The sequence below is a fragment of the Python bivittatus genome, unplaced genomic scaffold, assembly GCF_059951505.1.
Source record: "Python bivittatus isolate LINGU-HERP-01145 unplaced genomic scaffold, Pbiv_v1 ctg000020_np1212, whole genome shotgun sequence".
NCBI classification, from domain to species: Eukaryota; Metazoa; Chordata; class Lepidosauria; order Squamata; family Pythonidae; genus Python; species Python bivittatus.
In genome coordinates, this window is record NW_028277030.1 from 120,950,983 (window position 1) to 120,977,485 (window position 26,503).

General features: G+C 38.9%; 1 protein-coding gene across 6 annotated transcripts in view; it reads right to left on the bottom strand.

The window, feature by feature from the left end:
• Positions 1-12,445: 12,445 nt before the first annotated feature.
• KLHDC3 (kelch domain containing 3) overlaps positions 12,446-26,503 on the bottom strand; it is a 68,147-nt gene continuing 54,089 nt past the window's right edge. For all 6 annotated transcript variants that reach the window (XM_007438771.4, XM_025173539.2, XM_088148234.1 and 3 more), the window contains 3 exons: positions 16,120-16,193; positions 15,874-15,952; positions 12,446-14,829 (listed from right to left, as the gene is read on the bottom strand). In XM_007438771.4, coding sequence (XP_007438833.1) covers positions 14,763-14,829; positions 15,874-15,952; positions 16,120-16,193 — 220 coding nt within the window. In that variant the 3' untranslated portion in view covers positions 12,446-14,762. The remainder of the gene's footprint in view (positions 14,830-15,873; positions 15,953-16,119; positions 16,194-26,503) is intronic.

Below are 26,503 nucleotides of genomic sequence, written 5' to 3' on the forward strand. Positions count from 1 at the left end.
GGCTCAGCAGTAAATTGCTTTCATTCCAAAAGTCAGCCCTAAAACATTTGAAGAGGTAATAAAGAACATCTTCACATTTAAGTGATCGTGGGGAGCCTACGCATCTGTGATTAGGGAAAAGAAGAAAAGATGCCACACTTGAGCCTCAGAATTTCCCATTTCAAAAATTAACTGTAGCCCAAAATATCCCCCACAGCAGCAGCAGCAGCCTGGCCCACCCAAGTGATCATTTGTGTTGATTGAGCCAAATCCCCTTCCTGATGCATAAAGAGAAAGGCAAGGTTATACAATCTATTCTTTCCATGGATCAGGATTTCCAGGACTTGGTGGTCATTGGATTCAGATTGTGACTTTCCTTCCAAGGTGCTAAATAATGAATCCCATCATTTCAATGTTCCTGCTGACCACTGGGTGGATCTGCTGAGACTGAAGTGCCTTGGAGCTATAGGGCTCCGTCTCTGAGCAGGGCAGAAGCTAGAATGATTGCCATCCCTGGCTAAATCCTGTTATCAAGAGCCAAGGAACCCACACCCAAAACAGTTGGATTTCTTACAGTTTTTGGCTTGTTGAAATAACAACAACAACCACCACCCTTATTTTTTGATGTTGAGGTGTTACCACCACCACCACCACCACCACCCTGTCCTCCGTCCAAGGATCTCTTACCTCTTTGCTGTCTGGCTGGGTCTGAACTTGCTGACCCCACATCCTCTTTCTCTCCCTCTTTTATAATGACCCCTCCAAGGGAGGAGGGGGGAAAAGAGGGGCTGTGGGGGCCAAACAGGGGATAAAATTACCTCTTGTGACGCAATTGTAAACATCTCTGAACTATTTTTAGAAAACAGGCTTCTAAAAATAGCATCCTTTCCCCCAACACACACATACAGCCTGCCTGTAATCTGATAGGGGAAGCAATAAAGAAAAGACCTCGCTGTTTAAAAGGGGCTTGTTATCTCAGCAGGGAATTGGGGTTATGGGGTGGCTTGGGGAGCTGCTGCTCATGGAAGAGAATTATCGTCACTTTTTGCTCTCTAATCCCAGCGATGTGGTTGGTGATGGTGACTTGATGGCACTGAGGCCCTAGAAGAGGTGGCTCTAAGGCATTCTCCCAGGCAAAGAGCTGAAGGGTGCATGAAATCATATACTTAGCAACTGAGTTAAGCTTTTTGAGCTGTTAGAAAAGCCTTTAACATGTGCTGTCTCTGTAATCCTTATTACAGTCCTGTAAAGTGGGGAGATATGATTATCTATTATCAGGGCAGGGCCTACCATGCAGCTGAACGAGATGGCTGTATCAGGCAATAGATGCTATGAGGGAGACAAGATAAATATTAGAAGGCAGATTGATCAGATGCCAGGTCCATGTAATTTCCCTGCATCCCTTAAAATAGCTTGCTATCTGTGAGTGTGGTGCTGGGTGCTGTCCCTTTGTGAGCATAGAAATTGGGTTCAATTGCTCATCTGGTCAGCTTCTGTACATGGGACAGGGAGGAATGCTGTTTTCTCCTTTTCCTCACGCATCAAAATGGTTTGGCCAGTTGTGGGGAACTGAGAACTGTAGACAAGTCAATTTATTATGGGAACACGGTTGTTGTTATTGTTGTTATTCAATTCCACTCCCCCTCACAAAGGAGCCCAAGAGTGGTTAAAAGAGAACAATAACAGTCTTAAATAAATGATCAGCCATGCTTAAAGAGTCACTAGAGTCACTGGGAATGATCAACTGGAGGCCTGAAGTACAATGTCAGCAGTATACCAATGATACTCTGCTTCTGTGTCTCCTTTCCACCTGAATCAGGATCATGTGCTCAACAGTTGCCTGGAAGTGGTGCTAGATGAAGCCAACAAACTGAAGTTTAACCTAGATAAGATGGAAGGGCTGTGGATACATGGTTTTCAAGACCAGAAATTCAGGGAGTGGCCTGTATTTCATTAAGGAACGTTCCCTCCCAATTCAAGAGCTGTGGGACTGAACAGTCATCTCCTGTTACTACTTTATTGTGGTGGTTCCAGAGGTAGGAATAGAGCACTGTAATATTATCTCTCCAATTCCCAATCCACTGAGATGCTCCTTCAATATCTTCTGACCACTAGTGTCAAAGGCTGTTCAGAGATCCAGAAAAACCACCATGGTAGCTCTCCCCATATCTCTGTCCCAGTAGAAAGAGAACTATATTCAGGAAAAAGCCAGGGTGAAGATATTCTAGCTAACTGGCTTCTTCCAAGCATGCTTGTAGCTAAATGGTCAGCACTGTTTCAAGCATCTTGCCCAAGAAAGGAATATTTGCAACCGAGTAATAATTATTCAAAGCCCCAGGGTTCAAGGAGGGAGTCTGCCTCCTTCAAGGGAGTAGCCTATCTCTCTCATTGAAAGAAGCAATAACTACTTCCTGGATCCACCCAGTTAGACCCTCCCTATTAGATTTTAACTAGTCCCCTGTTGTCTACTTCCTATGGTTATAGCAATTGCCACTGATTTCATAAACTTTGATCAGATGGTGCCCCCATAAACTTGATAGGATCTGGAAGAAATCTGGTGTGTCATTCTGAGCAGATGAGTGACTCAAAATGGATTGCAAACCTATCACAACAGGCCATTGAATAGTTAGCTGAGTCTGCATTAAGACTACTTGTCAGCAGCTCAGCTGCCACTGAGAAAGCCCTTACTTGGTGTCCATAGTGAGTCCACTACATTTTTTTTTCTTCTAGCCTGAATTCCAGGCCCAAAACCTCTTAACAATGGATCTGAGGATAACAGAAAGGTGATTTATGCTAAGCCTAGAGTGTTTGTAACAGAGAAAGGATTTGAATTTGCTGCTTTACAGCTTAGACCAGGGCTTCTCAACCTTGGCAGCTTTCAGATGGGGGGACTTCAAATCCCAGAATTCCCCAGCCAGTTTTGCTGGCTGGGGAATTCTGGGAAAGGAAATCCCTCCATCTGAAAGCTGCCAAAGTTGAGAAACACTGGCTTAGACTCTTGGATACTATTCAATACTACTTCATTCAAAAGGTGGCCTTGGAATTGTGAAACCCTGTAACCAGCAACACATATCCATTCATTTCCATGTTCAGCTAGCAGTTCAGAATGATCATAACGAAGGGTGAATATCTATGTGGAAAATTGCACAAGCTGAACTGTGCAATTTCCTTTTTCAGTTGCGATAAGCCTGTATCATCAGTTGGACATAGTATTAACTACAGTGGTACCTCTACTTACGAACTTAATCCATTCCGTGACTCTGATCGCAAGTCGAGTTGGTCGCAAGTCGAGGTAAATTTTCCCATAAGGTTCAATGTAAATACGGTTAATCCGTTCCACCCTCCGAATTTGGTCGCACCACGAGGCAAATATCCCCATAAGGTTCAATGTAAATACATACGGTTAAACAGTTCTGAAACATATGCATTTTATTTTTAAACCATAAAAACATGAAAAAAAGCACAGTATGAAGAGGGAGAATGGGGTGGTGAGGCAGTTATTGTTTGGAGGGAGAGTCCCCCTCCAAAGGGACATCGGGGAGATCTCCTTCAGGGGTTTCCTCTCTTCTTTGCCTCTTAGCTGCAGACTCAGTTCTGGGGAAAAACCTGTCTAAAGTCAGTTGTTTTTTCCTGCGCTGCATAACCCTCCGGAAATGAGAGAACACATTGTCGTTCATCATGTTCAATGCTCTGTTTGTCACAGTTCTGTTGGGGTGGTGCTTCTCAATGAAATCCTGGCACTCATTCCATTTCTGCATGATGGATTTTATCGCATCACTGCTCACCTCCTCCCCCTCCTCCTCTTCCTCAGTGGAATGCTCCTCACCAAGCGCTTTCTGTTGCTCACTCTGGAGCTCAGCAAGTTCTTCCGTGGTCAGCAACTCCTTATGGTCCTCAACAAGCTCCTCTATGTCCGCATCATCCACAACCAGACCCATGCTCTTGCCCATGGACACAATCTCCTCCACTACCTCTGTATCACACTCTTCAAACTCACGTTCAGCGACACATTCTGGCCACAGTTTCCTCCAGGCTGAGTTTAAGGTCCGGCAGGTGACATCTTCCCAGGCTTTGTCAATTAGGCTGATGCAGTGGAGGACACTGAAATGTTTTTTCCAAGACTCTTTGAGAGTCAAGGATGTTTCTTCGGTGACATTGAAACATCTGGTGAAGAGCGCCTTTGTGTGCAACTTCTTAAAGTTGCAGATCACTTGCTGGTCCATGGGCTGCAGAAGAGGTGTCGTGTTGTGGGGGAGGAACTTGACCTTTATGAAGTCGTACTCGGCGTCCATGACATCCACCAAGGCTGGAGGGTGTGCCGGGGCATTGTCCATCAGGAGAAGGCACCTTTCAGGCAGCTGGTTCTCAGACAGGTATTTTTTAACTCTGGGTGCGAACACCTCGTGCAGCCATTCCATGAACAACTGCCTTGTGACCCACGCTCTCGCATTGGCCCTCCACATGACAGGCAGTCTGGCCTTGTTCACACTGTGTTCCCTGAATGCACGAGAGGTCTGGGAATGGTACACCAGTAGTGGCTTAATCTTCAGCTCGCCGCTTGCTTTCGCACACAGCAAAGGTCAATCTGTCCTTCATGGGCTTGTGCCCTGGCAGTGCCTTTTCCTCCTGCATGATGTAGGTTCTGTTTGGCATCTTCTTCCAGAAGAGCCCTGTCTCGTCGCAGTTGAACACTTGCTGAGCAACGTATCCTTCCGCCTTCATGAAGTCCTCAAGGTCTTTCTGGTAGGCTTCTGCAGCAGCCTTGTCAGAACTGGAAGCCTCACCATGTCTTGCCACACTGTGGATGCCACTTCTCTTGCGGAATTTCTCAAACCAGCCTCTGCTGGCTTTAAATTCCTTACTTGCTGCGCTGGTAGAGGGGTTTTCCCGCAGTAAATCACTGTGCAGCTTCCTGGCTTTTTCACAGATGATTCACTCATGCTATCACCTGCCAGCTGTTTCTCATTTTCAGCCACACCAACAACAGCTTTTCCACCTCTTCCACCACTTGTGTCCTCTTCCTCGTTAAGATCGTTACTCGTTTTGCCACATCAGCTCCTCTGATGGCATCTTTATTCTTCAAAATAGTCGAGATGGTCGACTTTGCCATCTTGTACTCCGAGGCCAGATCAGTCACACGAATACCACGATCGTGCTTTTCTATAATGTCCTTCTTCAGCTCGATCATCACTTTTTTCTTCAAAGCCTTATTCTTGCCAAGCCTGCTCTGCATTTTCTTTGGAGCCATGCTGACAAGCACACCAAACACCTTCTAAAATGCCACAAAACACACCACAAGCCTCACCGAACGTTTCCTTGCTACCGCGATCTCGCCCACAGGAAGCTGCGACCGCGTGGCAGCAGGGAAAATGGCCGCGGATCCGGTTCGTAAGTCGAGGCAAGTTCGTAAGTAGAGGTAAATTTTTGGGGCTGGAGCTGGTCGTATTTCGAAAAATTCGTAAGTAGGGGCGTTCATAAGTAGAGGTACCACTGTATATGATCAGCTGGTTATATAACAGGGTAATATCCAACTTCTTGTAGTGATGCTTAGGTATTAAAGTTTAGGTACAAGTAAGTTCTGTAAACGAAGTGGCACCTTGCATCGCTTTTGACCCACACAGGATTTTGATATGCAGTAACACCCAGATATACACATAAGCACCCCTACTACTTTAGGATCATGTATTAAAATATTCTGTTTGGTGAAAAGCCAAATTCTGTACAAAGAAAGGCTTATATCTGCAAACTATGTAAATTATTCAGTTTATTTTATATATTTTTTTTTCTACTCTGTTACTGATATTTTGTGTTCTGAATTTTGAGCTTTGAATTTAGGCTCAATACAGAATGTATGAATTCATTTATTTATAGACTTTTTTTTTTCTGTCCCTAACAGACATTTAAAGCAAAGTTTCTTCTGCAGCTGAGACAGGAGAAAGGGATAAGAGGACAATAGATCGTTAATTTATTGACTCAATAAAAATGAGAATCTGATAAGAGAAACTTAAAATTTATCTCCTTCTGCTGAGATCTTGCCATCTGACAGCCAGTGAAAAGCAGTCATCAAAGAAAAGGCAAACAGGTCTACTGCATAGACTGAGTTCACCCATCGTATTACATCATAATGTGGTTTGTGTGATTTATGTTTTATCTTAGCATTCATGAATCCAGCTATTATGGCTATCCAAATCTGACATAATATTCTGTATACGGTAAATCAGGCATAGAGTGAAGTGCAAATCCAATCAAACTTGTGATTTAAAAAAATATTACAGCAGAGCAATTGAAAACCAAGTTCAGCTACCTATGTTAAGATTGGTTCACTGACACAATTTTTTAAAGAGGAAAGCTCCATCCAGATAACAACATATAAGCAAGAAGACAACTTTATTGATTGGCTCTGTATTATTTCCTAGTGCTTGTGTCAGAATCTACATTTCCTTCCTTTTTTATTTAGATAGCAATATTGCTGAAGTTAAATCTGTGGTGGCCATCACTTTTATCATATATGGCAGTTATTGTCAATGGTACATTATCTGTGTTATTTGCACCCCCCATCTCCCAATTCCCCTGCTCTGGTTGGCAAATTCTCTTTGGAGTATCAGAGTAGTTTATTCTGTCCCTTACTTCTCTGAGGTCTTTTGAATAATGATGCAATGGGTGAACTTGTATTGTTTGACTCCTCTAAGGAAAGTATCTGGCCCCCTGTTGACAGAGATGAGTAACCTGCAGCCCAACGGCTTGGCTAATTTCAGAAGTTCACACCTCTGATAAGAGCTATCTTTACCTTTCAGATAGCCTCCTTCTTGGAAGAGAGAGAAATATCAGGAAAAATATCTGACCCCCACACATTTCATGCTTTACTCCTTCCACTTCTGGAATGTGTTTCCAACACTTTATCTCCACAGGAATTCAACCTTCAGTTAAAAAAAAAAAGAAGACTTACCCCCATCTTTAAGGGACCCTTGTACATGATATCCAGCATTAAACTGATTTCATCATGAAATATCACTGCCCAGGCATATCTGGGAAATGCAGTTCTATGGGAGCAGTATATAGGACCCTAATCTAGCAAAGTTATAATTCGCTAAGGTTCTTTGTTTTCCTTTTATCCAAGATAGTTGAACCTTTTGGATCCTACCTATCTGAAGGATTAAGAGTTATGAATACCTGATATGTTTGAATACTGTGCTAAAAAAGCCCTCCCTCACTACAGTACTTCTGCTTTCTGGAAGCTTTTTGTGACTCTGAATTTACAAAGAGTACAGAGGAAAGCATATACTGCAGCCTGGGATTCTGCTATTGTTTGAAGTCAAAATAAACATGGGTAAATTCCTCAGTAGATCCTTGTGATGCACTCCATGTGGAAATGCCACTGAAGACTATTTGACAGTTCAGTTGGTACAAAAAGCTGCTGTTTGCATTTTGATTAGCGGATGGAGAATATTATGCTAACAATTATACTGGATATCTGTATGTTTTCATGCACAATTTAAGACCCTGTTTCAAACTGTGAAAGGCCTAAATTTTCTGAATGCTTTGGGAGTGCATTCCCTCAGAGGAGTAATATGCTTTATGCTCAGATACAGCATTTTTACTCAGAATCTTTTTGTGGATACATGATTCATTTCTGAGGAATACTGTCACCTCAGTAGTCACCCCCATATTTTGAAAGGAAATTCCTCCTCACAGGAAATCTTGATGCTGCTGACATTTGCCTTTTTCTACACACCAAGGAGGAAACAGATAAAAATATTTTTACTGTGCCGTTTTTGTAAATGAGACCCTTGTTTGCTCATATCAGGTCTAACTGATACTTGGACGGGAGACTTCCAGAGCTGAAGACTAGCCTGGGAAATTGAAAAGCATCCTGGAAGCCAGGATTGGGGAACCATTTCTTTATGTTTCCTAGAAAACTGCATGGACATGTTCATGAAGTTACCAGGAACTGAGCTTGATTCAGAGGAAACTGTTCCCCCTGCTGTTGATCTATGTTTGATTCCATCAGTTTATGGGTTTTAATGAACCATGCTGTTTTTAATGTGGTGAATGGCTTTGCAAACTAGGTAATAGTAAATTAAATACCCTAAGGTAGGGGCTTGTCCAAAAGCAATATAAAACTACAGCAAATACATCTCTGAATCAAGGCCTTTATATGCAGAACTAGTAGCATAGAAAAGATGCGCTTCTTCAAAAGATGCAGACTCAGACAGTTATGTGGGGGCAAGATGAGCAGTAGGAAATAAATAGCATCCAACCTGCCTCTGTACACATTTGCTTTTTGTTTGGCGAGGGCAGCCTGCCCAGTCTAGGCACTTTTCAGATACGTTGGGTCTGAAATTTTCAGAATGTCCAGTTTGTTAGTTGCGCTGGGCCTGGACACTCTGCTAGAGGAGAATTACAGAAGTGATAGCCTTTCTCTTAACTCATTTGGAAGACACCAGGCTGGAGAGTGGTAGGATGGTGCTGGCCAGTGTGTACATGTGAGTATTAGATAATTTTCAGCTCAATATTTTTCCCTGTAAACCAACTCTCATTATAGAAAAATAAGAAAATGAGAGGACAGTGAAATAAATTAAGCAACAAAATGGTAGCATAATTGTTGTGTGAGGATGGTTAATACATCTAGAAGATATGAGAGACAAAATATTATTTGATAACAGGTTGCCTGTTTGGTGATGCTGTTGAGGAAAAAGAAGCAATATCAAATAGCATGACTGATAACATAGCTGCCAAGGAAGAAACTCAGAGCAATTGCCCAAAACATAATGTTATATTGAATGTGCAGCATAGTCTTAACAGGTCTCAGATGTTTGCTGCATTTGTCATGTTTTCTTCTGGAGCCATTAACAACAAAACAACTCTATTTCACAGCTACAAATGGCACATTTTTTTAAAAAAAAATCAACACTGTGTGATCACATAAAACAGTTATTATGTTACTTTGAAAGAAGTTTCTTAGACCTCATTAAGAAAAATCAGCATAGTAGATGCTTCACCAGCTGCTTATCCCCCAAATTTGCACATGAGAATGAAGACAGGATAATTACCTGAGCTTCTCTGCTATTTACGCACTGCTGGAGCTATCCTGGGCTTGCTGCATTCATTTAATCTGCAAAAGCCTGCCCTTCTCTCTTTTAAATCCCAAGCAAGTGTTTGTCATTTGGTTAAAGACAGTAAAATCCTACAATAATGCACGGGAGGTTTTCAGATTTCCTTCATCAGTTGCAGTCTGTGAAATACCTAAATGCTGCATGGTACCTTAATATACACATATATATTTAGGCATATATACTGGACACAAGATACAGTAATACTTGGGGATTTCACCTTGACACAAAAAAGCTGCTGAGAATTGCGAGATTGTGGCAGGATATAAATGTAATAAATAACTATAACAAGGTTTCTCCAAAACTAGAAGGAACATATGGGCAACAATTTAGCATGAAGAGTGCCATATTCTATCTATAGACTATTCTTGATAAATACACCTAAAGCATAAGACTCCTTGAATTATAGCTTAAATGAGTAGGATTATGGTGCTGGAGAAAAGGTTAACCTAATCTAATTAATTAATAGAACTGAAGTTTCCAAATCCTGCAATGCCAGTGTTGCACTTTATTTTTCATTCAAAAGGCTACATGTAATTGTATGTACAGTTCTGAACCATGGAGTACACAAAACAGGGGTGGGCAGAAGATGGAATGAGACTTACTGGTAGGTTTCTGGGTGATTTGAAGTAGACAGCAATAAAGTCAACTTCTTTCCTGTCTTACTACTGCTGATATCAAGTTGTGAGAACATGTCTGTGTGAAAGAACTGATAGGCAACTCAGTGCTGGTGCTCAAAGTAACCGGGCTCTGTATTCAAAGGATGTATCTTCTCCACCAGAGCTTTAGGACTCAAGTAAAAAAGATTTCACAAGACTGAAATCTGCCCATCCGTAATATATAGAGAATTTGAAATGAATTCAGAGATGAGCAGAGAATATGGAAAACAAATCCTTTGAGGAGAGGCTGGAGTCACTTAGAGGCAGCTACCTGAGAGAGCAAGCCTAAATCTAGCAGGCTTAATTTATAGCTTTTGAGTGAACATATAGTTGGGTTCTTTTCAGTGAGAGAAATTGACAAATGTTTCAGAGGTGGAGGAGGGAAAAAAACTATGCAATTTTCAGGGGGTAGATAGCTATCTGTGATTCTAGATTTCCTTCATCAAATGTGGACCTAGGCCTGATGCCTAGAAAAAACAATTCTGGTTTATTAAAATTGTTATCTTAATAGAATGCCACTTTAAAAAAAATATTATGTATGACTACTGTAGATTTAGGTTCAGCTAGTATTCATACTTATTTTTTTTCCTTCCAACAGACATTGCCCTGCCACCCTAATTTTCAAAACTTTGATGATGCTCCCTTATCTATCATTTGGTTGTGTTTAGTTTTAAGGCAATCTAAGCAGAAGTGAAAACAATGGAGATGTAAGAAATTAAGAATGAGGCACTAAGGTCAAAATGCAAACTTTCCCCCTTTTTTTGTGTCAGAATTTGGGGTCACCCAGGTAGTACTTGCAGTAGGTTCAGAGAAGACAATATTTTTCTTTGACAAGAACACATTGTAGTAAGATAGCTTTTTAAAAAAAATTCTGCAGTGTTTAAAAATTCTCATATTCTTGTCTTTCTCCTTGACCCACCCCATCGCATTCCCCCCTTCCCTGGTCATTTGTTCTTCTCTCAGCAGGTATCCATTACTCAGTCTGCTTATTCCTCGAAGGATTATTATGAGATTTCCTCCCCTTTTAGGCTTCTCTCCCTAAAGATGTCTATTACAAAACTTGAGCTGTTGTAGGCACCCTCTGGCAGAACATGGAATATAAATCAAAGGAGCAACTCTGGGATTTCCTGTGCCTGTTCCTTATGCATGAAAGTGCTTGGGGACCCATGAAGTCCATACTTGGATAACAACTTTGTTGTTTGTATAACAGCACTGGACTGGACACCCTGATACAGCAAGGCATTTCTTCAGTCAATGGACTGATTCAAAGTTGTGCTTCTACAGTGATAAAAGCCCAGCTCTTTCTCATAATCTCTTCATAAATTCCATGGCTAAGCCCTGACACTGAAATGTGGGTTTGGTGCCACTTTGCCCTAGCAATTCTAATTTTCATTTAGAATTATAATTTGTGATGGTCTCATGTAGCCTGAGTCTCAGAGTGCTGTGGGTTCTTGACTGGACAATATTCTAGTCAAACTTCTTCCATCCTGATTCAATTATCTACCTAGGAGAAATGTATTTCAATTTGGGATATTTTATTCAGAGAGCTGTGAGGAGCGTATGTTGAAAACTTTAATTTTAGAAAAGTGATCTTTAAAATTGCATGCATTGGAAGGATTGCCAATTAAACGGTGCGCAAAGCTTCCTGCTTATTAGGAGTATGTTGAGTAGCTTAGCTCTTCTTCAACTTTGTCAAGAGGGATATAGGATTAAGCTTTCTCCAATGTAGAGAGCCCCACAAGGTTTCTGAGTAAGCATTTACCTAACTTTAAAAGTGTGTGTGTGTATGTATGTATGTACATGTGTATGTATGTATTTAGTGGAAAAAAAGAAAAAGAAAAAAATCTCTGCCTACTTAGGAAAGCAGCTAGGCTGGCAAATGAATTTTGTTTCAGTGCTGTTGACATATCAGTATTCTGAACTGCACAAAGACAGGGCAGGTTATGATGCACACATCTCTCTGCAAGAATGTGCAGTGGGGCAGGACTCAGGAGAAATGCACTCCTGAGACACTGGCCTCTTGGAAGGAGCACTCTGATGCTCATTCCACTTTCACCTCTGGCAAGCAAGTTTTGTAGGTTTTTGTCTCTTTTTTTAAAGAAATATGTGATAAACTTGTTTTAGCGGAGCCAAAAAAGGAAACCATCTCTCCTCTGACAATTTTCCTTATGGTTGTATAACACACGCTTTCACTGCTTTCACTGGTTGTATTTGATTTTGCATTGCTTTCCAAATAGGTTTGGCTTTTCTTTTTTTAATGGCGGGCACTTCATTCTCAACATAAATATTATGTGGGCTATAGTAGAAATGGATACTACAGAGACTCCCATACTTCTTTCTCAAGTGAATGTTGGGATTTGTAGTTTGATAAAGCATCTAAGAATTCTTAGAACAACCTTCTCTAATCTCACACCTTCCAGAAATATTAGGACTACAAGGATTCCTGGAAAACATGCTCAATTATGCTATTTGGGAATTTGGGGAGTTATAGTCCCAAACACATCTGCAGGGTACCAAGCGGAGTAAAAAACAAACAGGAATTGGTCCACAAGCATAAATTCAGCATTAAAATCACCTGCAACTAACAATATTCCCTGTATGTCCTTTTGCCTGAATTTGAGGAATAATTACTTGAGTCACAGTTATGGCTATGTTGGCACAGAGAGAAATAATCTGATTTACTGAAGGTAACCAGTGTTTTGAAACAAGCATTTTACTTTGTTTATCAATTCAAAATTGTTCCAATGCAAAGATGCATCCTTTTTTTAATTGACAACTGAAAGTAAAAACAAAAGAACAATTGTCGGCTGGGAAGGGCACAGTAGGTGCATAACTGAAGATAAGAATACTGAAAATAAATAAAAGGCATCCAGTTTGTTTCCTGTAACTGAAATCTTGCCAACCTAACTCAACTGTCCAGTGTTGGGCAAACACAGAAAAAACTCTGATCTTCTTGGCTCAGAAAAGATTGTTAAAAGCACCTCCAGGTTGCTTTGCACACCAAGTCTGCTGAATCTCCAAATCCTAAATCAGATTTCTTCCTACAACTGAAAGAAACAATTGATAATGCTTTTTAAGAATTGTGTGAGACAGCAAAGGGTTGATCCAGGAAAAAAAAAATTGGTCTACATGCGTTCTGCTTTCATTTAACCAAAGTACATTCAAGAATGAAAGACAGGCAGTAAAAGAAAACTGAGAAAAACAAAGGGAGTGTCTGGATCAGCCCTTCTTTATCATGTTGTAATAAACGTTAAGTCTAGTTCTGACATCAGTTCAGTGGTAGTCAGACAAATGAGCTGCACTGTGTTTTAAGATCATATAAACATTATCCTGAGGTCCCTACTTCTATGGCAGCTTATTCTTTTATCAAGTGGTCAACTTGTAAACTTTTTCTAGAAGTAAAAACTGAGGAACAGAGCTGTATCTGGACCAGAATGTCTCTATTACAGGGTTTTGTGTTGGCCTCATTCATACTCATGTTTAATGTAATATTCATGAATTTGTAAGAAACCTAATCTATGCATACATGTATATAATTTTACTGCACTGCCTATTTTAACTTTTATTTTTCTTAACACTGCTGTGTTTATAAGGCCACCTTTTTCATGCATCACAAAACACAATGTTGATTTTGGGATGGATGAAATTAATCTTACAGTAACCCCTCCCCCCCCAAATAAAAATATTGTGTTGTTTTAATACTGGGTTAAATAATCTGATGGAACAACTGAGTTAGGCAATTTTAAGGCACTTGGATTACCCTGACTGGTTGAAAGCCTTGTTTAATAAGAGTAATGAAGATACCCAATTTTAATAAATATGCAGCATTTATATAGCACTTTTGAATATTCAAAACATTTCACTTATTTTATATTGTAATTGTTACAATATTTCTGTATGGCAGGAAAGTATTATTCCTATATTTCTGATGTGAGGCTGAAACCAAGTGTGGCTTGCCCGGCAGTGTTTAGCAAGTCCATGGCCACACCAAGATTTGAATTGACAACCTTCCAGCTCACATCCTTAGCCACTAATTTATACCAATTTTTCAATTTCAGTCTTAATTTGTGGACTGCAGACCCTAAATCCTTATACCCCCTGCATTAGTCCACCACTTGCCCTCTAGCCATATAAAGTACTGACACAGTTTTTCTTCCCCCACCCTGGTATTTATAAATTCAGAGCTGTTGCTTGTACATATCAAACTGGGTGATAGCATTTCAGATCTTGTGATGAATACTTCCATAACAGGCAGAAAAAAAAATTGATTCAGTTTTACAGGATATTGGATGCCACTCCTTGCTTAGCCGGATAGTCATCATTCTACTTTTCTTCCACTGAAGACTCTGATCTGCATCACTGTAAAGATGGCAAGTGCTTAAGTATCATATGGAGATCTTCCAGGTGCCCATTGCAGAAGACAAGCCTGGTCAAGCTCAAAAATGTGTAAGACTAGGCAAGCTTTTCTGTGCTCAGAGAAGCAAAGAAAATGGCTTAAGATAGGGCACCAGTTCAGTCCTTAGATTAATACTGAGGGCTAGACACTCAAAATTGCTGAGCCATAGAGAAGCTGAATTCTGATGAGTCCTTGCTTTGTTCACCTTTGATTCTGTAGTATATGAAGCATATGCTGGTCTTGTAACAGTCCTGAGATTTATATTTCTTTTGACTCTATTAAATGAAAAGATACTACACCAGTAGATGGCTGTCAGCTGTAACCTTCAGTTATGAGAGCAAAAACACATCTGGCATCCTTTTCTGTAGTATGCACTATCTGATTCTGCATGCATGCTGCCTTTAAATCAAGGTTTTGGCAAAGTTATAGCTGCAACAAGTGTGGCAATGGGACAGGCAAAAAGAGCCCTCCCAACATTGGTCAGTAAAGAAATCTTTGTGGTGAAATAGTGCTCCTTTTTTGAATAAGCTGAACATTCATGCACAGGGAGGAAGACAGTAGGTGACATTTGCAAGGCAAGGAGTTGAAGGCAGCTAGGAGTGGGAGCATAAGACCAAGTTATCCATGGGAGGAAAAAATTGGACGGCTGATGTTGCTATTAGTTGTCATTGCTGAAAGCTCCCATCTGAAAAGACAACATATCAGATCAGATCAGATCAGATCAGATCAATTTTATTTTATTTATTTAAAAGATTTGTATAGCCACCCCATCTTATGCAGCATTACCCTGGGTGGCTCACAAGCAATAGTAAAACAATAAAAACAGTAAAAAAACATAAAAACCAACAAAGTCACTCCTGGTGCCCTTATCCCTACATATCCAGAAAACAACTTTTGAGCTTCACTGGGATCCGGCCTCATACTACCCCAAGGCTTGTGGGAAAAGCCAGAACTTCATCGCTTTTTTGAAGGCCAGGAGAGTAGAGGCCTGCCTGATTTCAGGAGAAAGGGTGTTCCAAAGAGCAGGGCCATTACTAAGAAGGCATACTGCCTAGATTCTACTAGATGGCAATATTTAAAGGAAAGGACCTGGAATGTGCCTACCTTGTCAGACCTAGTAGAATGGGCAGATACTCTCAGGGAGAGGCGGTCCCACAAATAACCTGGTCCTGTGCCATTCAGGGCTTTAAAGACGATAATCAGCACCTTGAATTGTACCCGGAAAGAAACTGGAAGCCAGTGCAGCTCCCACAGCAGCAGTGTAACATGGGCAAACCATGGGGTGCCCAAAACAGCATGTGCTGCTACATTCTAGACCAGTTGTAATTTCTGGATGGTCTTTAATGGCAGTCCTGTGTACAGCATGTTTCAGCACATTAGCTGGGATGTGACTAGAGTGTGATGCCCTGAGCAAGGCCTCCCAGTCCAGAAATAGGTGCAAATGGCTCACAAGATGATCTGTGCATGTAAAACACATATTCTGCCACTTGAACCACAGATAAGTGGCAGAGTATGTGTTTTACATGCCAAGTTTCAAGTTTGATCCCTGGAATTTCCAATTAAAAAAAAAAGAGGTGACAGGTGATATGGAAGATTTCTGTCAGAAACTCTGGAGAGCCTCTGTAAGCAAATACACAACACTAAGCTAAGGCAACTACGTACATTATTTAAGGCTCTGTGGTCAGAGATACCGAACATACAGGTATCTCCATGAGGACAAATAGTTTACCTGATATCATGAGGGAGGCAAGACTGGTCCAGATTGTACTGGATCACTGCCAGCTTACACAGCGTTTTTAAGCTGGGACCTGAAGAAAGAGTAATACATAGCATTTGAGATCTAATAAAGAAAAACTAAATCATCTGCAACACTGAGACAAAGTCAGCTCTACCTCAGACATATTTTTAAAGCAAGAAGTTTGACCAAGATAAAGTAGTTAATGAAGGATGACACGATGAGAAAATGTTCACATACTGAAGTCTAAGATGTATAGGTCTGAGTGATCCATCAGGTCAAATTCATCTCCCATGCCTTCTTCTGGAGATGGGCTGTGGAAATCAAAAAGAATCTTGTCAATCACTGAAAAAGTGAAGACAGTTGTGTTGATTGTGAGGAAAAAAGTAAAAATCTATTTCAAGCTAATACTTTTATTAGGTCAACTAGAGTCTTTAAATAATTGCAAGCCTCTGAATTCCCAAGAAGTCTTCATCAGAACTGTTAAAAATCCAAGGAAAAAAGGTAGAGTAGGAAAAATGTATTGATCAAGCCACATCAAGTTACAGTATTAAATGTAGTACTTGAGAATCTCCAGACATAGAAAGGCGATCCTGGAAAGAATTTACCTGGACTTTATATCCTGTCAGTGTTTCTCATACCTCAAAATGCTTTTATAACAGTTTTTTTTGGCAATTATGGCCTGCAGGCACTTGGGAATTCTATATGTTTATAATAACAGAGTACTAAAAGTTTGATCGTAACAGCTTTATTTATGGAACTCAGAAACCAACTAGACCTGATTAAAATCAAATTATTTGACAAAATTGGCTTGTGAAATTGTTTAGAGAATAGAAAATTTCCCAAAGGAAGAATGAGAGAGGGTGCCCCAATTTCTGCTCTCCCAAAGGATCAATAGGCAAGAATAAATACAGGAATGAATTAAGGATTTAGCCTTCAGCACGTTTAGACAGACAGACAATAGGCCACAAAAATACCTAAACATGAAACAGCCACTGGGGCCTTCACTACACTTTTAGTTACCCATATGATATGGCCTTCCTAGCATCTCCTGCTTCTTCTGCAGGTCTGGCATATGTGCATCTTGCTCTTTTTCTAAACACAGTGGATATTAAGGCTGCACAGCTGCACGATCCTGGGGGGAAAGGCAGCTGCTTCAAAATATTGCAGACAGATGGTATGTTGTGCTCCTGCACACTCTGAAGCACCTTTTGAAGACTGAATTGGAAGCACTGCATGGCCCTAATTAGTAGATATTGCACCTTACTGTCTGCCATGTGCCTACTGTGCAACAACTGCATTTTGGAAAACTGCATCATGGTGCTCACTCCAATACAGATAGATCTTGCCCTGCAGAGCCTTTGTGTTCATAGCCTTTGTTCCCACCTTTCCATTGATATCTACTCTATTCTACCTTTATAGATAGATTTGAATTCTTCTGTTCTTTGTCAATATTACTAAACCTAATATCATGGTGAAAGCTTTGTCTTAATCATCCAATTTAAGAATAATTATATAATAATTGTTCATGATACGTTTCTACATGGATACAAAGGAATGCCTAGAATATGCAAGGCAGAACAACCAACCATAGTTTAAGAAAGACGCCTAAGCATGTCTGGGGGGGGGGGGGGGGAGAGAGAGAGAGAGAGAGAGAGATTTGTTTAGAGAATCACTTACATAGTTACTTTGATTTCTCCAGCCTCTCTGCTACCCTAGCAAACAAACAGAGCTTTTTTCACTGCCCCCACAACAGGCAGCACCGGATGTTCTGGCACCATCTGGAGATTTCATTATCACAGAAGGTCGCAGAGACTCCTCGCAGGCTACCAACTTATAGGTCGGGGGGAAGGGAAGGAATCATATTAGATTACTCCCCAGCATCAGGGACATCTAATTTCTTCTCTGAAGTTGAAAGAGTTCATTCACATGTAGGAAAATTGTTTCTTTAAAAATTCCCAAATCACATCTAAAATAAGAGACTTTAATATGTAAGGCATGCTTTTTAAATATATACATTGTTAAGAGTTAAGCAATTAAGAAAACAGGATTGCAGGTAAAAAAAAGCAGTCAGCTTTTTTTCTTGTTGCCTTACACTAAGCTCCAGGTTCAGGAACAGCCAGACTGGATTAAATTATAGTTAATCAACTTTAAAGCTTTTTGGAAAAATACAACATTGATATTAAGTAACTGAATGGAAATGTATTTTGAGAAAATTTCCTTTGAAGCACTAATATTTGGCACTTCTATATATAACAGATCTATATATAACACCTCACTTTGGAAAGGGATGACACCTGCAGCCTTGAAAGAGGCTGTCCTGCATCCCCATCCCTTAAGAGTCTATCTCTGGATCCAGCTGGGTTTGGTAAGCATCTCCAACCTTCCCTAAAAAGGTTGCTGAGCTCGTGGTAGGGATTCAGACACAAAATGTCGTACAAAGTAGATTACCTAGACAATGTTCAGTCCAGTTTCAGGCCTGAGCACAGGCCCAAGACAGCATTGGTTGCTCTAGTTGGTCACCGTTACTGGGGCTAGAGCACCCCGTCAGGTCAGCAGCCTTTGATATCATTGACCATGGTGTATTTCTAGATTGCCTGCAGGAAGTTTATGGGCTAGAAGCATTGGTTCTGCTCCTTCTTCAGTGTGTGGTACTGTTTTGTGGGATGGATAGGGACTGGTATCATCCATATGTTGATAATTATATATTGTCACTCCTGGCCTGATATAGATAGAGAATAAGGAAGATAACCTTGAAGGAGATATGCAAGCTCCATTGCCAAGGTAAAACACTGTCTAGTCATGTCTAAAACATGTTTAGACAGTAAAACACTGTCTAAGCCTAGAGCATCCAGATAACTTTCGGAAGCAGCTCAGACAGACACATCCCTAATACACTGAACTATAAGAAGAGGAAGTACAACACAATCAGATTTGCAAGATTGTTATTATAGCCTGTCGCAATAAAGGTAGCTTTAGTGTTCGTGTGGAGGTGATTTCTTGGTCTGGTCTAGTGGGGCTGACACATGGCTAGGGTGTGCTGTGAGTCTGGATAAATGAAAACTAAGTAGCACTGCAGGTATCCTTTTTATAACCTTCAGTGTAACAACAGCGATTACCTGGTATAAAACATGATTTGCTTATAGAATCTGCTAGAGTCTCTGGTCAAGATGTCCAACTAGTACCCAGTGACTAGGTTTGGCTCCTAAAACAATTTTATTTTGTATCTGGCATATCTAGTTAATTTTAATCTTAAAAAGTTACCTAGTTAATACTTACCTACTTAATTTTAATCAAGGCATAGTGAAAAAGAAAAGTTTTCCTTGCTTTCATGAAAATAAAATGCTTTCAAGCAGTGTATAATGTTGAGCAAAAACTAGCAAATTTACACTTTAATGTTACATCTTGAAAGGAGAAGAACAGGAAAACAATGGATAAGATAGATGGATGGGATCAAGAGTATCACTGGAATGTCCCTGCAGCAACTGTGGGCTGTTGACCAGGTCAGGTTGAGATTAAAGGTATTTGTCCACACAGGAATATACTTAGTAGTCAGTCTGACTCAATGGCACCTAACAGCCTCATTATGCCAAACCAAGCATACTCTGATTTATTGTTGTTGTTGTTGGTTGCACAATCGGCCAGATGTTTAGACTGCATTTGGCATTTTTATCCACTTATCAAGTCCTTCCCAAGGACCTGGGATAGGTAGATTATTGTTGGTCGCAGAGTCAGCCAGATGTTTAGACTGGATTTGGCATTTTCCTCCTCCTCCTCCTCTTCCTCCTCCTCCTCCTCCTCCTCCTCATTATTATTATTATTATTGGTTGTCCAACTCCAATGGACTTGTTTAAATTTTTAAACAAAATTTAAAAACAGATCAATAAAAAATAGAGTTGACAATATAAGATGGCACCAACCTTTCCAGAACTTTGCACACAAATGGAATTTTGAGAAAGTGTTGTAGGAACTGGTTACAAAATAGTGGCTGTCTGGAAGTGGCATATTTCAAAATAGCTTCTAAATAAAAAAATTAGATGAAGGCACAAGATACAAATTGATATCTCATCTATCCTTGCAAAGAAGAGAGAGGCCTCCTAGCCCAGTACCACTGGTTCCACTAAACAGGTAAATGAAGCCTAACACAACACTATACCTCACAGAGAGTAAGAAAAAGGGTTCACCTTATCTCCTGCTGCCATTTCTCTTTTTTCCACCAGCATATGGGCAACTGAGAAACAATCCTTTGTTTCCTGTCTAGAGGCATGCTCTGCTGTCTGGCTGTTTAGTTTCTGTATTCCCTCTTCCCATACTGTTGCTCTCCTTCCACCTCAACATAACTTTATATTTCATAAGCTAGTATCCTGAAGTGAAGGGAAGATTTCCTTTCTATAATATTAGCATTCAATAAAAGGAGATTGATGGTGCATGTAAAAGGCCACAATGAAGAGGATCTTCTCTAGAGAACAGAGAATGGGGAAAAAAACCCGTCATAACCATATTCTTTAATTAATTAGCTCGAGTTTTTATGAGGACACCAAACAAAGTACCTATAGGTATTGCATTTAGGAATGCAGGCTGAAACAACCCTGGATCATATTGATCTAAACTATGTCAAATTTATTGCAGCATCTGACCTCTTGTTAGGAGATCAGATTCTGCAGCTCAGTATACCATTGTCCCACATAACAAAGAGTGTTGAATAAAGTGGCCTTACAGTGTAGGAATTGATCATACCTATTATTTTCAGATAATCATTCCATGTATCACTGGAACTAATACTGTACATAGTACTGAGTATGTCACTAGTAGTCTTTAACATCAAACAGTATACTACATATTTTTACTCTTTAGTTCCTAATTTTTAACAGCTTTTAAATACAAAACTGCACTCTAATGCCCAATACATTATAATTTTAGCTTCTTCAGCAAACAGCAATCCTTTATATATTGCTTAATAAATATTTTCACATAAATCCAATAACATTAGAAAAAATATTTACATTTTAAGTTCTCTAAGGGTCCCTGGAACCAATCTCAGAAGAAACAGATCCTGCTACCATTCAATCACCAACTCTTAATTAATTCAAGGCAGGATACAAGGCAGAAATAGGAAAGACTACTGATGCATGAGCAACAAAGGCCCATGCTACAGAATGAATGGAAAAGAAAGCAATGAAGTGAATCACAGGAGAGGTTTAAATAATTAGCAAAGTAGTGGTGAATAAGAGAAAAGTAAAGACAGAAAAAGGAAACACTTTTACACAAAATCTTCCAACAGCAATTGAGCAACATTACTGGAATTAAATTAGGGTGAGTGATTAAACAAGAATTTGAAGAAAGAGAGCCACAGAATGTAAGTCATTGTAGAAATAGCCTGCCTGCACTGATCTTAGCACAGACTGGTAAATGCTCTTTTGGACCACAAATGATATTACAGATTTTTTAAAGCAATTTAGAAACTGCACTGCAGGACTGAAAGTTAATGTTCGAATTTAAGGTAAATAAATGTTTACTTTAATAGCAGAGCTACTCAGTTTTAGGTCTTGGATAAGAGATATGCATCAGTGGGAATTCTTATTATTGGACCAGAAAATGAAAGCACAGAAGCTTTAATTCATTCCTACCCTGAGAAGCAAGAACATAGTACTGTAATAATACCAATACATTTCCATTTTCCCTATAGTTTCAGCTTTGACAAAATTGATACCTGTTGCAAAGATCTGTCATTTGTGCACAAAGTATTTTGCAAATACTACCACAATTCTGAAGCTTCCTAAGCCAAATAATCTTATTTCATATCCACAAATCAGGAAACCGCAATGCATTTCTTATCTTTGTGAAAGGGAAAAAGGCGGTTTCTAGCATATCACAGACATGTTTTCAGGGTTAAGAGATATTAGGGTTCAAGGCCAAAATGACTGCTGAAGAGCAAGACCAGGCCTTGTGGGTGAATGGCCCTCAGGGAAGGATATTTTAGGGCATCTATTCTTATCAGCCATACATTGAGGCAAGCTTTACACTGCTTGTTCTGAATAATAGTTTGTGAGGCTATCAGCAAGAGAAAGTAGCAAAGTACAGTACTGTATAAAAGTTTTAGACAGGTTTGAAAAAATGCTGTAAAGCAAGAATGCTTTCAAAAATATATATTGTAATTGTTTATGTTTATCAATTTACAAAATGCAAAGTGAGCAAACAGATGAAAAACCCAAATCAAATCAATATTTGGTGTGATACCCTTTGGCTTCAAACCAGCATCAATTCTTCTAGGCACACTTGCACACAGTTTTGAAGGAGCTCAGCAGGTAGGTTGTTCCAAACATCTTGGAGAACTAACCACAGATCTCCTGCATTTTGTAAATTGATAAACATAAACAATTACAATATATATATTTGAAAGTATTCTTACTTTACAGCATTTTTTCACACCTGCCTAAAACTTTTGCACAGTACTGTATTTTACAGACAGTAAATGCAAGAATGCAACATTAACTGGAATTCAGTTTTTTGTTGTTACAGTATTGTTAACTACCATTCCCCTCCCCTTTTTTTTGCAAATTAACTTACTGGATTCTAAAAATGGGAAAGAGTTTGATCACATTCTGAACTCAGTCATATTCAGAATTCATTCATTTGATAAGCATGCCCTCTAATAATCCACATTTACCAACATCATGCTATACATTAGTACCTCAGCCATGTTTTTGCTGTTTAATATTCCATATACTGCAAAACTGATATCCTGAAAATGAAATTCCCACTATCTCTATGGAAACCTATCTCCTGTTAAAGAAGTAAATACATAGTCCATTTCTTAGGGATATGGTAAACCTTAACAGTGATACTAGGCTTTTTCTTTTGCTGGCAAATGGAAATATGACAGCTAGAGATGCTTGGCTTTTCTAAATTTTTCCAGCTAGAAATTCAACTATGGCAAGGCTTCAGTAAAAGTTTCTATAAAAGTATAAACATACTTTTCAAGACTCATGGAAGTTATATTTAATTATGGGGTCTGCAGGAGACAAAAGACACAGATTTGTGGTAACTTTTTACTCTTTAGACAACATGCTATACATCTCAGTTTTAAACAGACTTCGAAATTATGAATTCTATTTTATTTTTGTTTTCTTCATTAGAACCATGGGTTTATTAATCAGAGCAGGTACAGAAAAGGGAGTTGTGAAGTCAGTTATTTATTGCACCAAAAGAGACATTTACTGGATATATATTTATGTATCTATATCTGAATCACTCTAAATCTGACAAAACTTTCAAAGTGACTAGCAGAGCCACACAGAGACTCAATCAAAGTGTTCAGTTAATTAATATCAATAATGGGTATTGATCACTGATTTTAACAAGGGAAGCTATAGCGGTTTCTTTAAATTAATTTACTCGCTATGGTTAAAATTTATTGACTAAGAGATATACTGGTAGATCCTGCTGTATTTTGGATCTGTCCCTGCTGTAATGCAAAAGAAAACACTGCAAAGTACTTTCCCCACCCTGAGATGAAGATGATACAAGGTTCTAAAATCAATTCCCATTTTTGTTCCACTATTATTTCTGTTAAACACATTTTGAAAGTTTTTCTTCTGCCTTAAAATCTCTACATTCTATCTGATTATTAAGATTAGCTGAACAAAAGAAATGTGTGGGCATACCAGGCTGCAAACTAGATGTGAAATGCAGGCTGTGTAAATTAAGAGAAACAAGGGCTTCTTTAAGTCTGAATAACACAGAGATAGTTTTTTTCCCCTATTTGCAGGCTACTGTTCCATTTTTATAATGGATCCAAAGGCTAGCCGGCTGTAATTCTTCCATCAGTGTTCTAATCCTTACACTATGCTGAAATTTTATCTATTGCTTTTGCTCTTGCCCCTCACTTCCTGGTGACCTGTCACTTTCAGGACAATACAATACACAGGAACCTCTTCTTTTACAACAACTTCCTGGAAAACATCTTATCAGTCTAGCCAGTTCCAGAGCCTACTTGATAGCTATTCAGAGGAAGTGAGCCCAGCTCTCCCTACCCCCTTCTTCTAAGCCACTTATCCTTCACTGCACGATAAACAGTCCTATCAAATCAACAAATGATATGGAAAATGGTAACATGCCAATGAAAAATGATCAGAAACAGACATTTCATATGCCTCTACATTCAGAAAAATAATAGTGGTAATCAAAATAAGCTCTTGAAACTATTATTCTAATATTCCATCTCCTTGATATACTAGTATTTTACCTATTCACTTTTTCTAGTTACCTTATTTTCCATCTGTTTGCTTTTTATTGTCATCATCATCATCATCATCATCATCATCACTATTACTAAATAATTATTATTTTGTTAGGAATCTGAAATGCAGATTTCCACTTTATGACAATAATATACAAACGTTAATGATGTTGTTCACGGAGTGATTGTTTATGCCGAATCATTTGAAGAAACAAATAATTTAAAGAAAAATCTATTTAATATACCTGCATTTTACATTTGATTAGACTTTGCTACAATGAAGGTTTAATATAAATATATATAAATTGGTTAAATAAATAAATAAATAAATAAATGACATCTCAACAGTTTACATGTAAATTAATCTAACTGATACAATTAGATGTTGCATTTATTACACAGATCTACTTCTCAAATTTGCAGCAGCTCTTATCTAACATGCTATTAATAATTAATAATCACTATTATTAATTACAGTAATACACACACACTCAAATGTGAACTAGCATGCATGAACAAGGCATACTAAGAGCTAATTGAGCCATATGTAGAAAACTCTGCTTCAGGAATAGATATTTGACTAGATAACCTTCCAATTCTTTCTGATCTTATAATTTAACAAGGTCTAAATAACATGTACAATCAATTTTACAAGAGTCATTATCAGTGGATCATTCCATCAAATCAGGTATCCTCCTTCCAACTCTGGATAGTAGAGTCTGCCATAGAAGAAGGAAGCAAACAGCCCAGGGCAATGATAAAGAAAATTAGTTTGTTAATTTTAGGTTTCTGACAATCAGTTTTTATCAACATCTTGATCCTAGTGATGCTAAACATTTGTACTAATAACACTGATTTTTGTAGCTTATGTTACTTTTAGTCCTATGACTCCAGTTAGGTTACTGGGTAAGTATCTAGTAGCAACATACTTCTACTTAAAAATAAAAAAAAAACCCTAAAAAGCTTAATCATATACATTCTCTCTATATTCTCTTGCAGATGGGTCTTCAGGCAGTACCCCATCAAAAGAACTTGGAAAACCAGGATATTACGTATTAAGTACTATTTAGCCAGAGTTCCTTAGTTTGGATATAATAAAAATGAAGGGCTTCATATTGAGGTTAGAACACAAGAGAAAGAGAAAGGAAGACTGCATAGCCAAAGGGCATATTTCCAGTTTCATAAACCAGTCTACAAAGCCTGAAATGATTATCCAAACTGAGGCCTATATTTTGTACTGAATTAATTTGTGGACAGATTTTCCAGTTTCTTAAGAGTTTCTTAAATTTAGCTTTCAGATGCTTAAGTCTTAGATAATGATTTATTATTCTTTTTTATTGCTTAAAATATTTTAAAATTTTCAGGTAAACAGATCTTTAAAAAATTAATTTCTAATCAAGGCAGCTGCTACATTGGTCTCTTAGAATTTAGATTTAAATACACTGCTCATGATCAGTAACTTTTATGCAAGGAAGGTTTGGTTGCACTCACAAACTTCCTAGTTTTAAGCAACTGGTAAATATCTTGACCACTTCAGCTGACCTACGTACATCTTGCTGAACCACTAATGAATTTCCTAACTCTAGGATTTTTCCTAGTTAGATGCTTCAATTAAATATAACTTTGGTTATGAAGACAATGGTAACTCTGCTTTCAGCTAGGATTCTCTGTTCTACAATCACTGTTATAATCATGAAGCCTAAAGTGCTTTTTGATTGTGTGTGTCTTTCTAAATTGTTTACAGTACAGTAGATGTGTATGTAAGTCACAAATCAGAAAACACCCATCCATGTTTTTTCTTTCAAACCTCAACATTTTGTTCCTGGAAAATATAATTGTTCTCCAGTGCTGCCCTATGGAATGCTATTCATGACTCATGGGCACTAATTAACTCATGTACCTAATGTGGAGGATGGTGAAAGATACTATATATAATATATATTATATTATATTCATATAATGTATATAATATATGTAAAGTACTGTAATAACTGCTGCTGTCCTCAATAAGCTTAGCTTCAGCTTCTTGTCTTGGCATCCCTATATAAAATCTGAGATGGGAACAAACAAGCAGGAGAACTTCCCTTTGCGACCTAATGATGTTTCCTAGACTAGATAGTACTGCCAGGTGTAAGTGTGGAAATAACTGTTCATCTTTTCTTTGAAAAAGAAGAAACACACCTCCCTCTGCTCACAAATTCTGAGGACTGAGACTAAAGTCTGCAGCAGTAAACAATAAAGAAAACTCTTGTCAAGATCCTGGATGCCTAATCGTTAAAATAAAAATAATGTTTCCCTTGCTTTGGAAGATGTACAAATTAGGGCTTTTTTAAATGGTCTATGTGCATATCTGAAAAGCAGTACCTTATTCCACTACCACACATG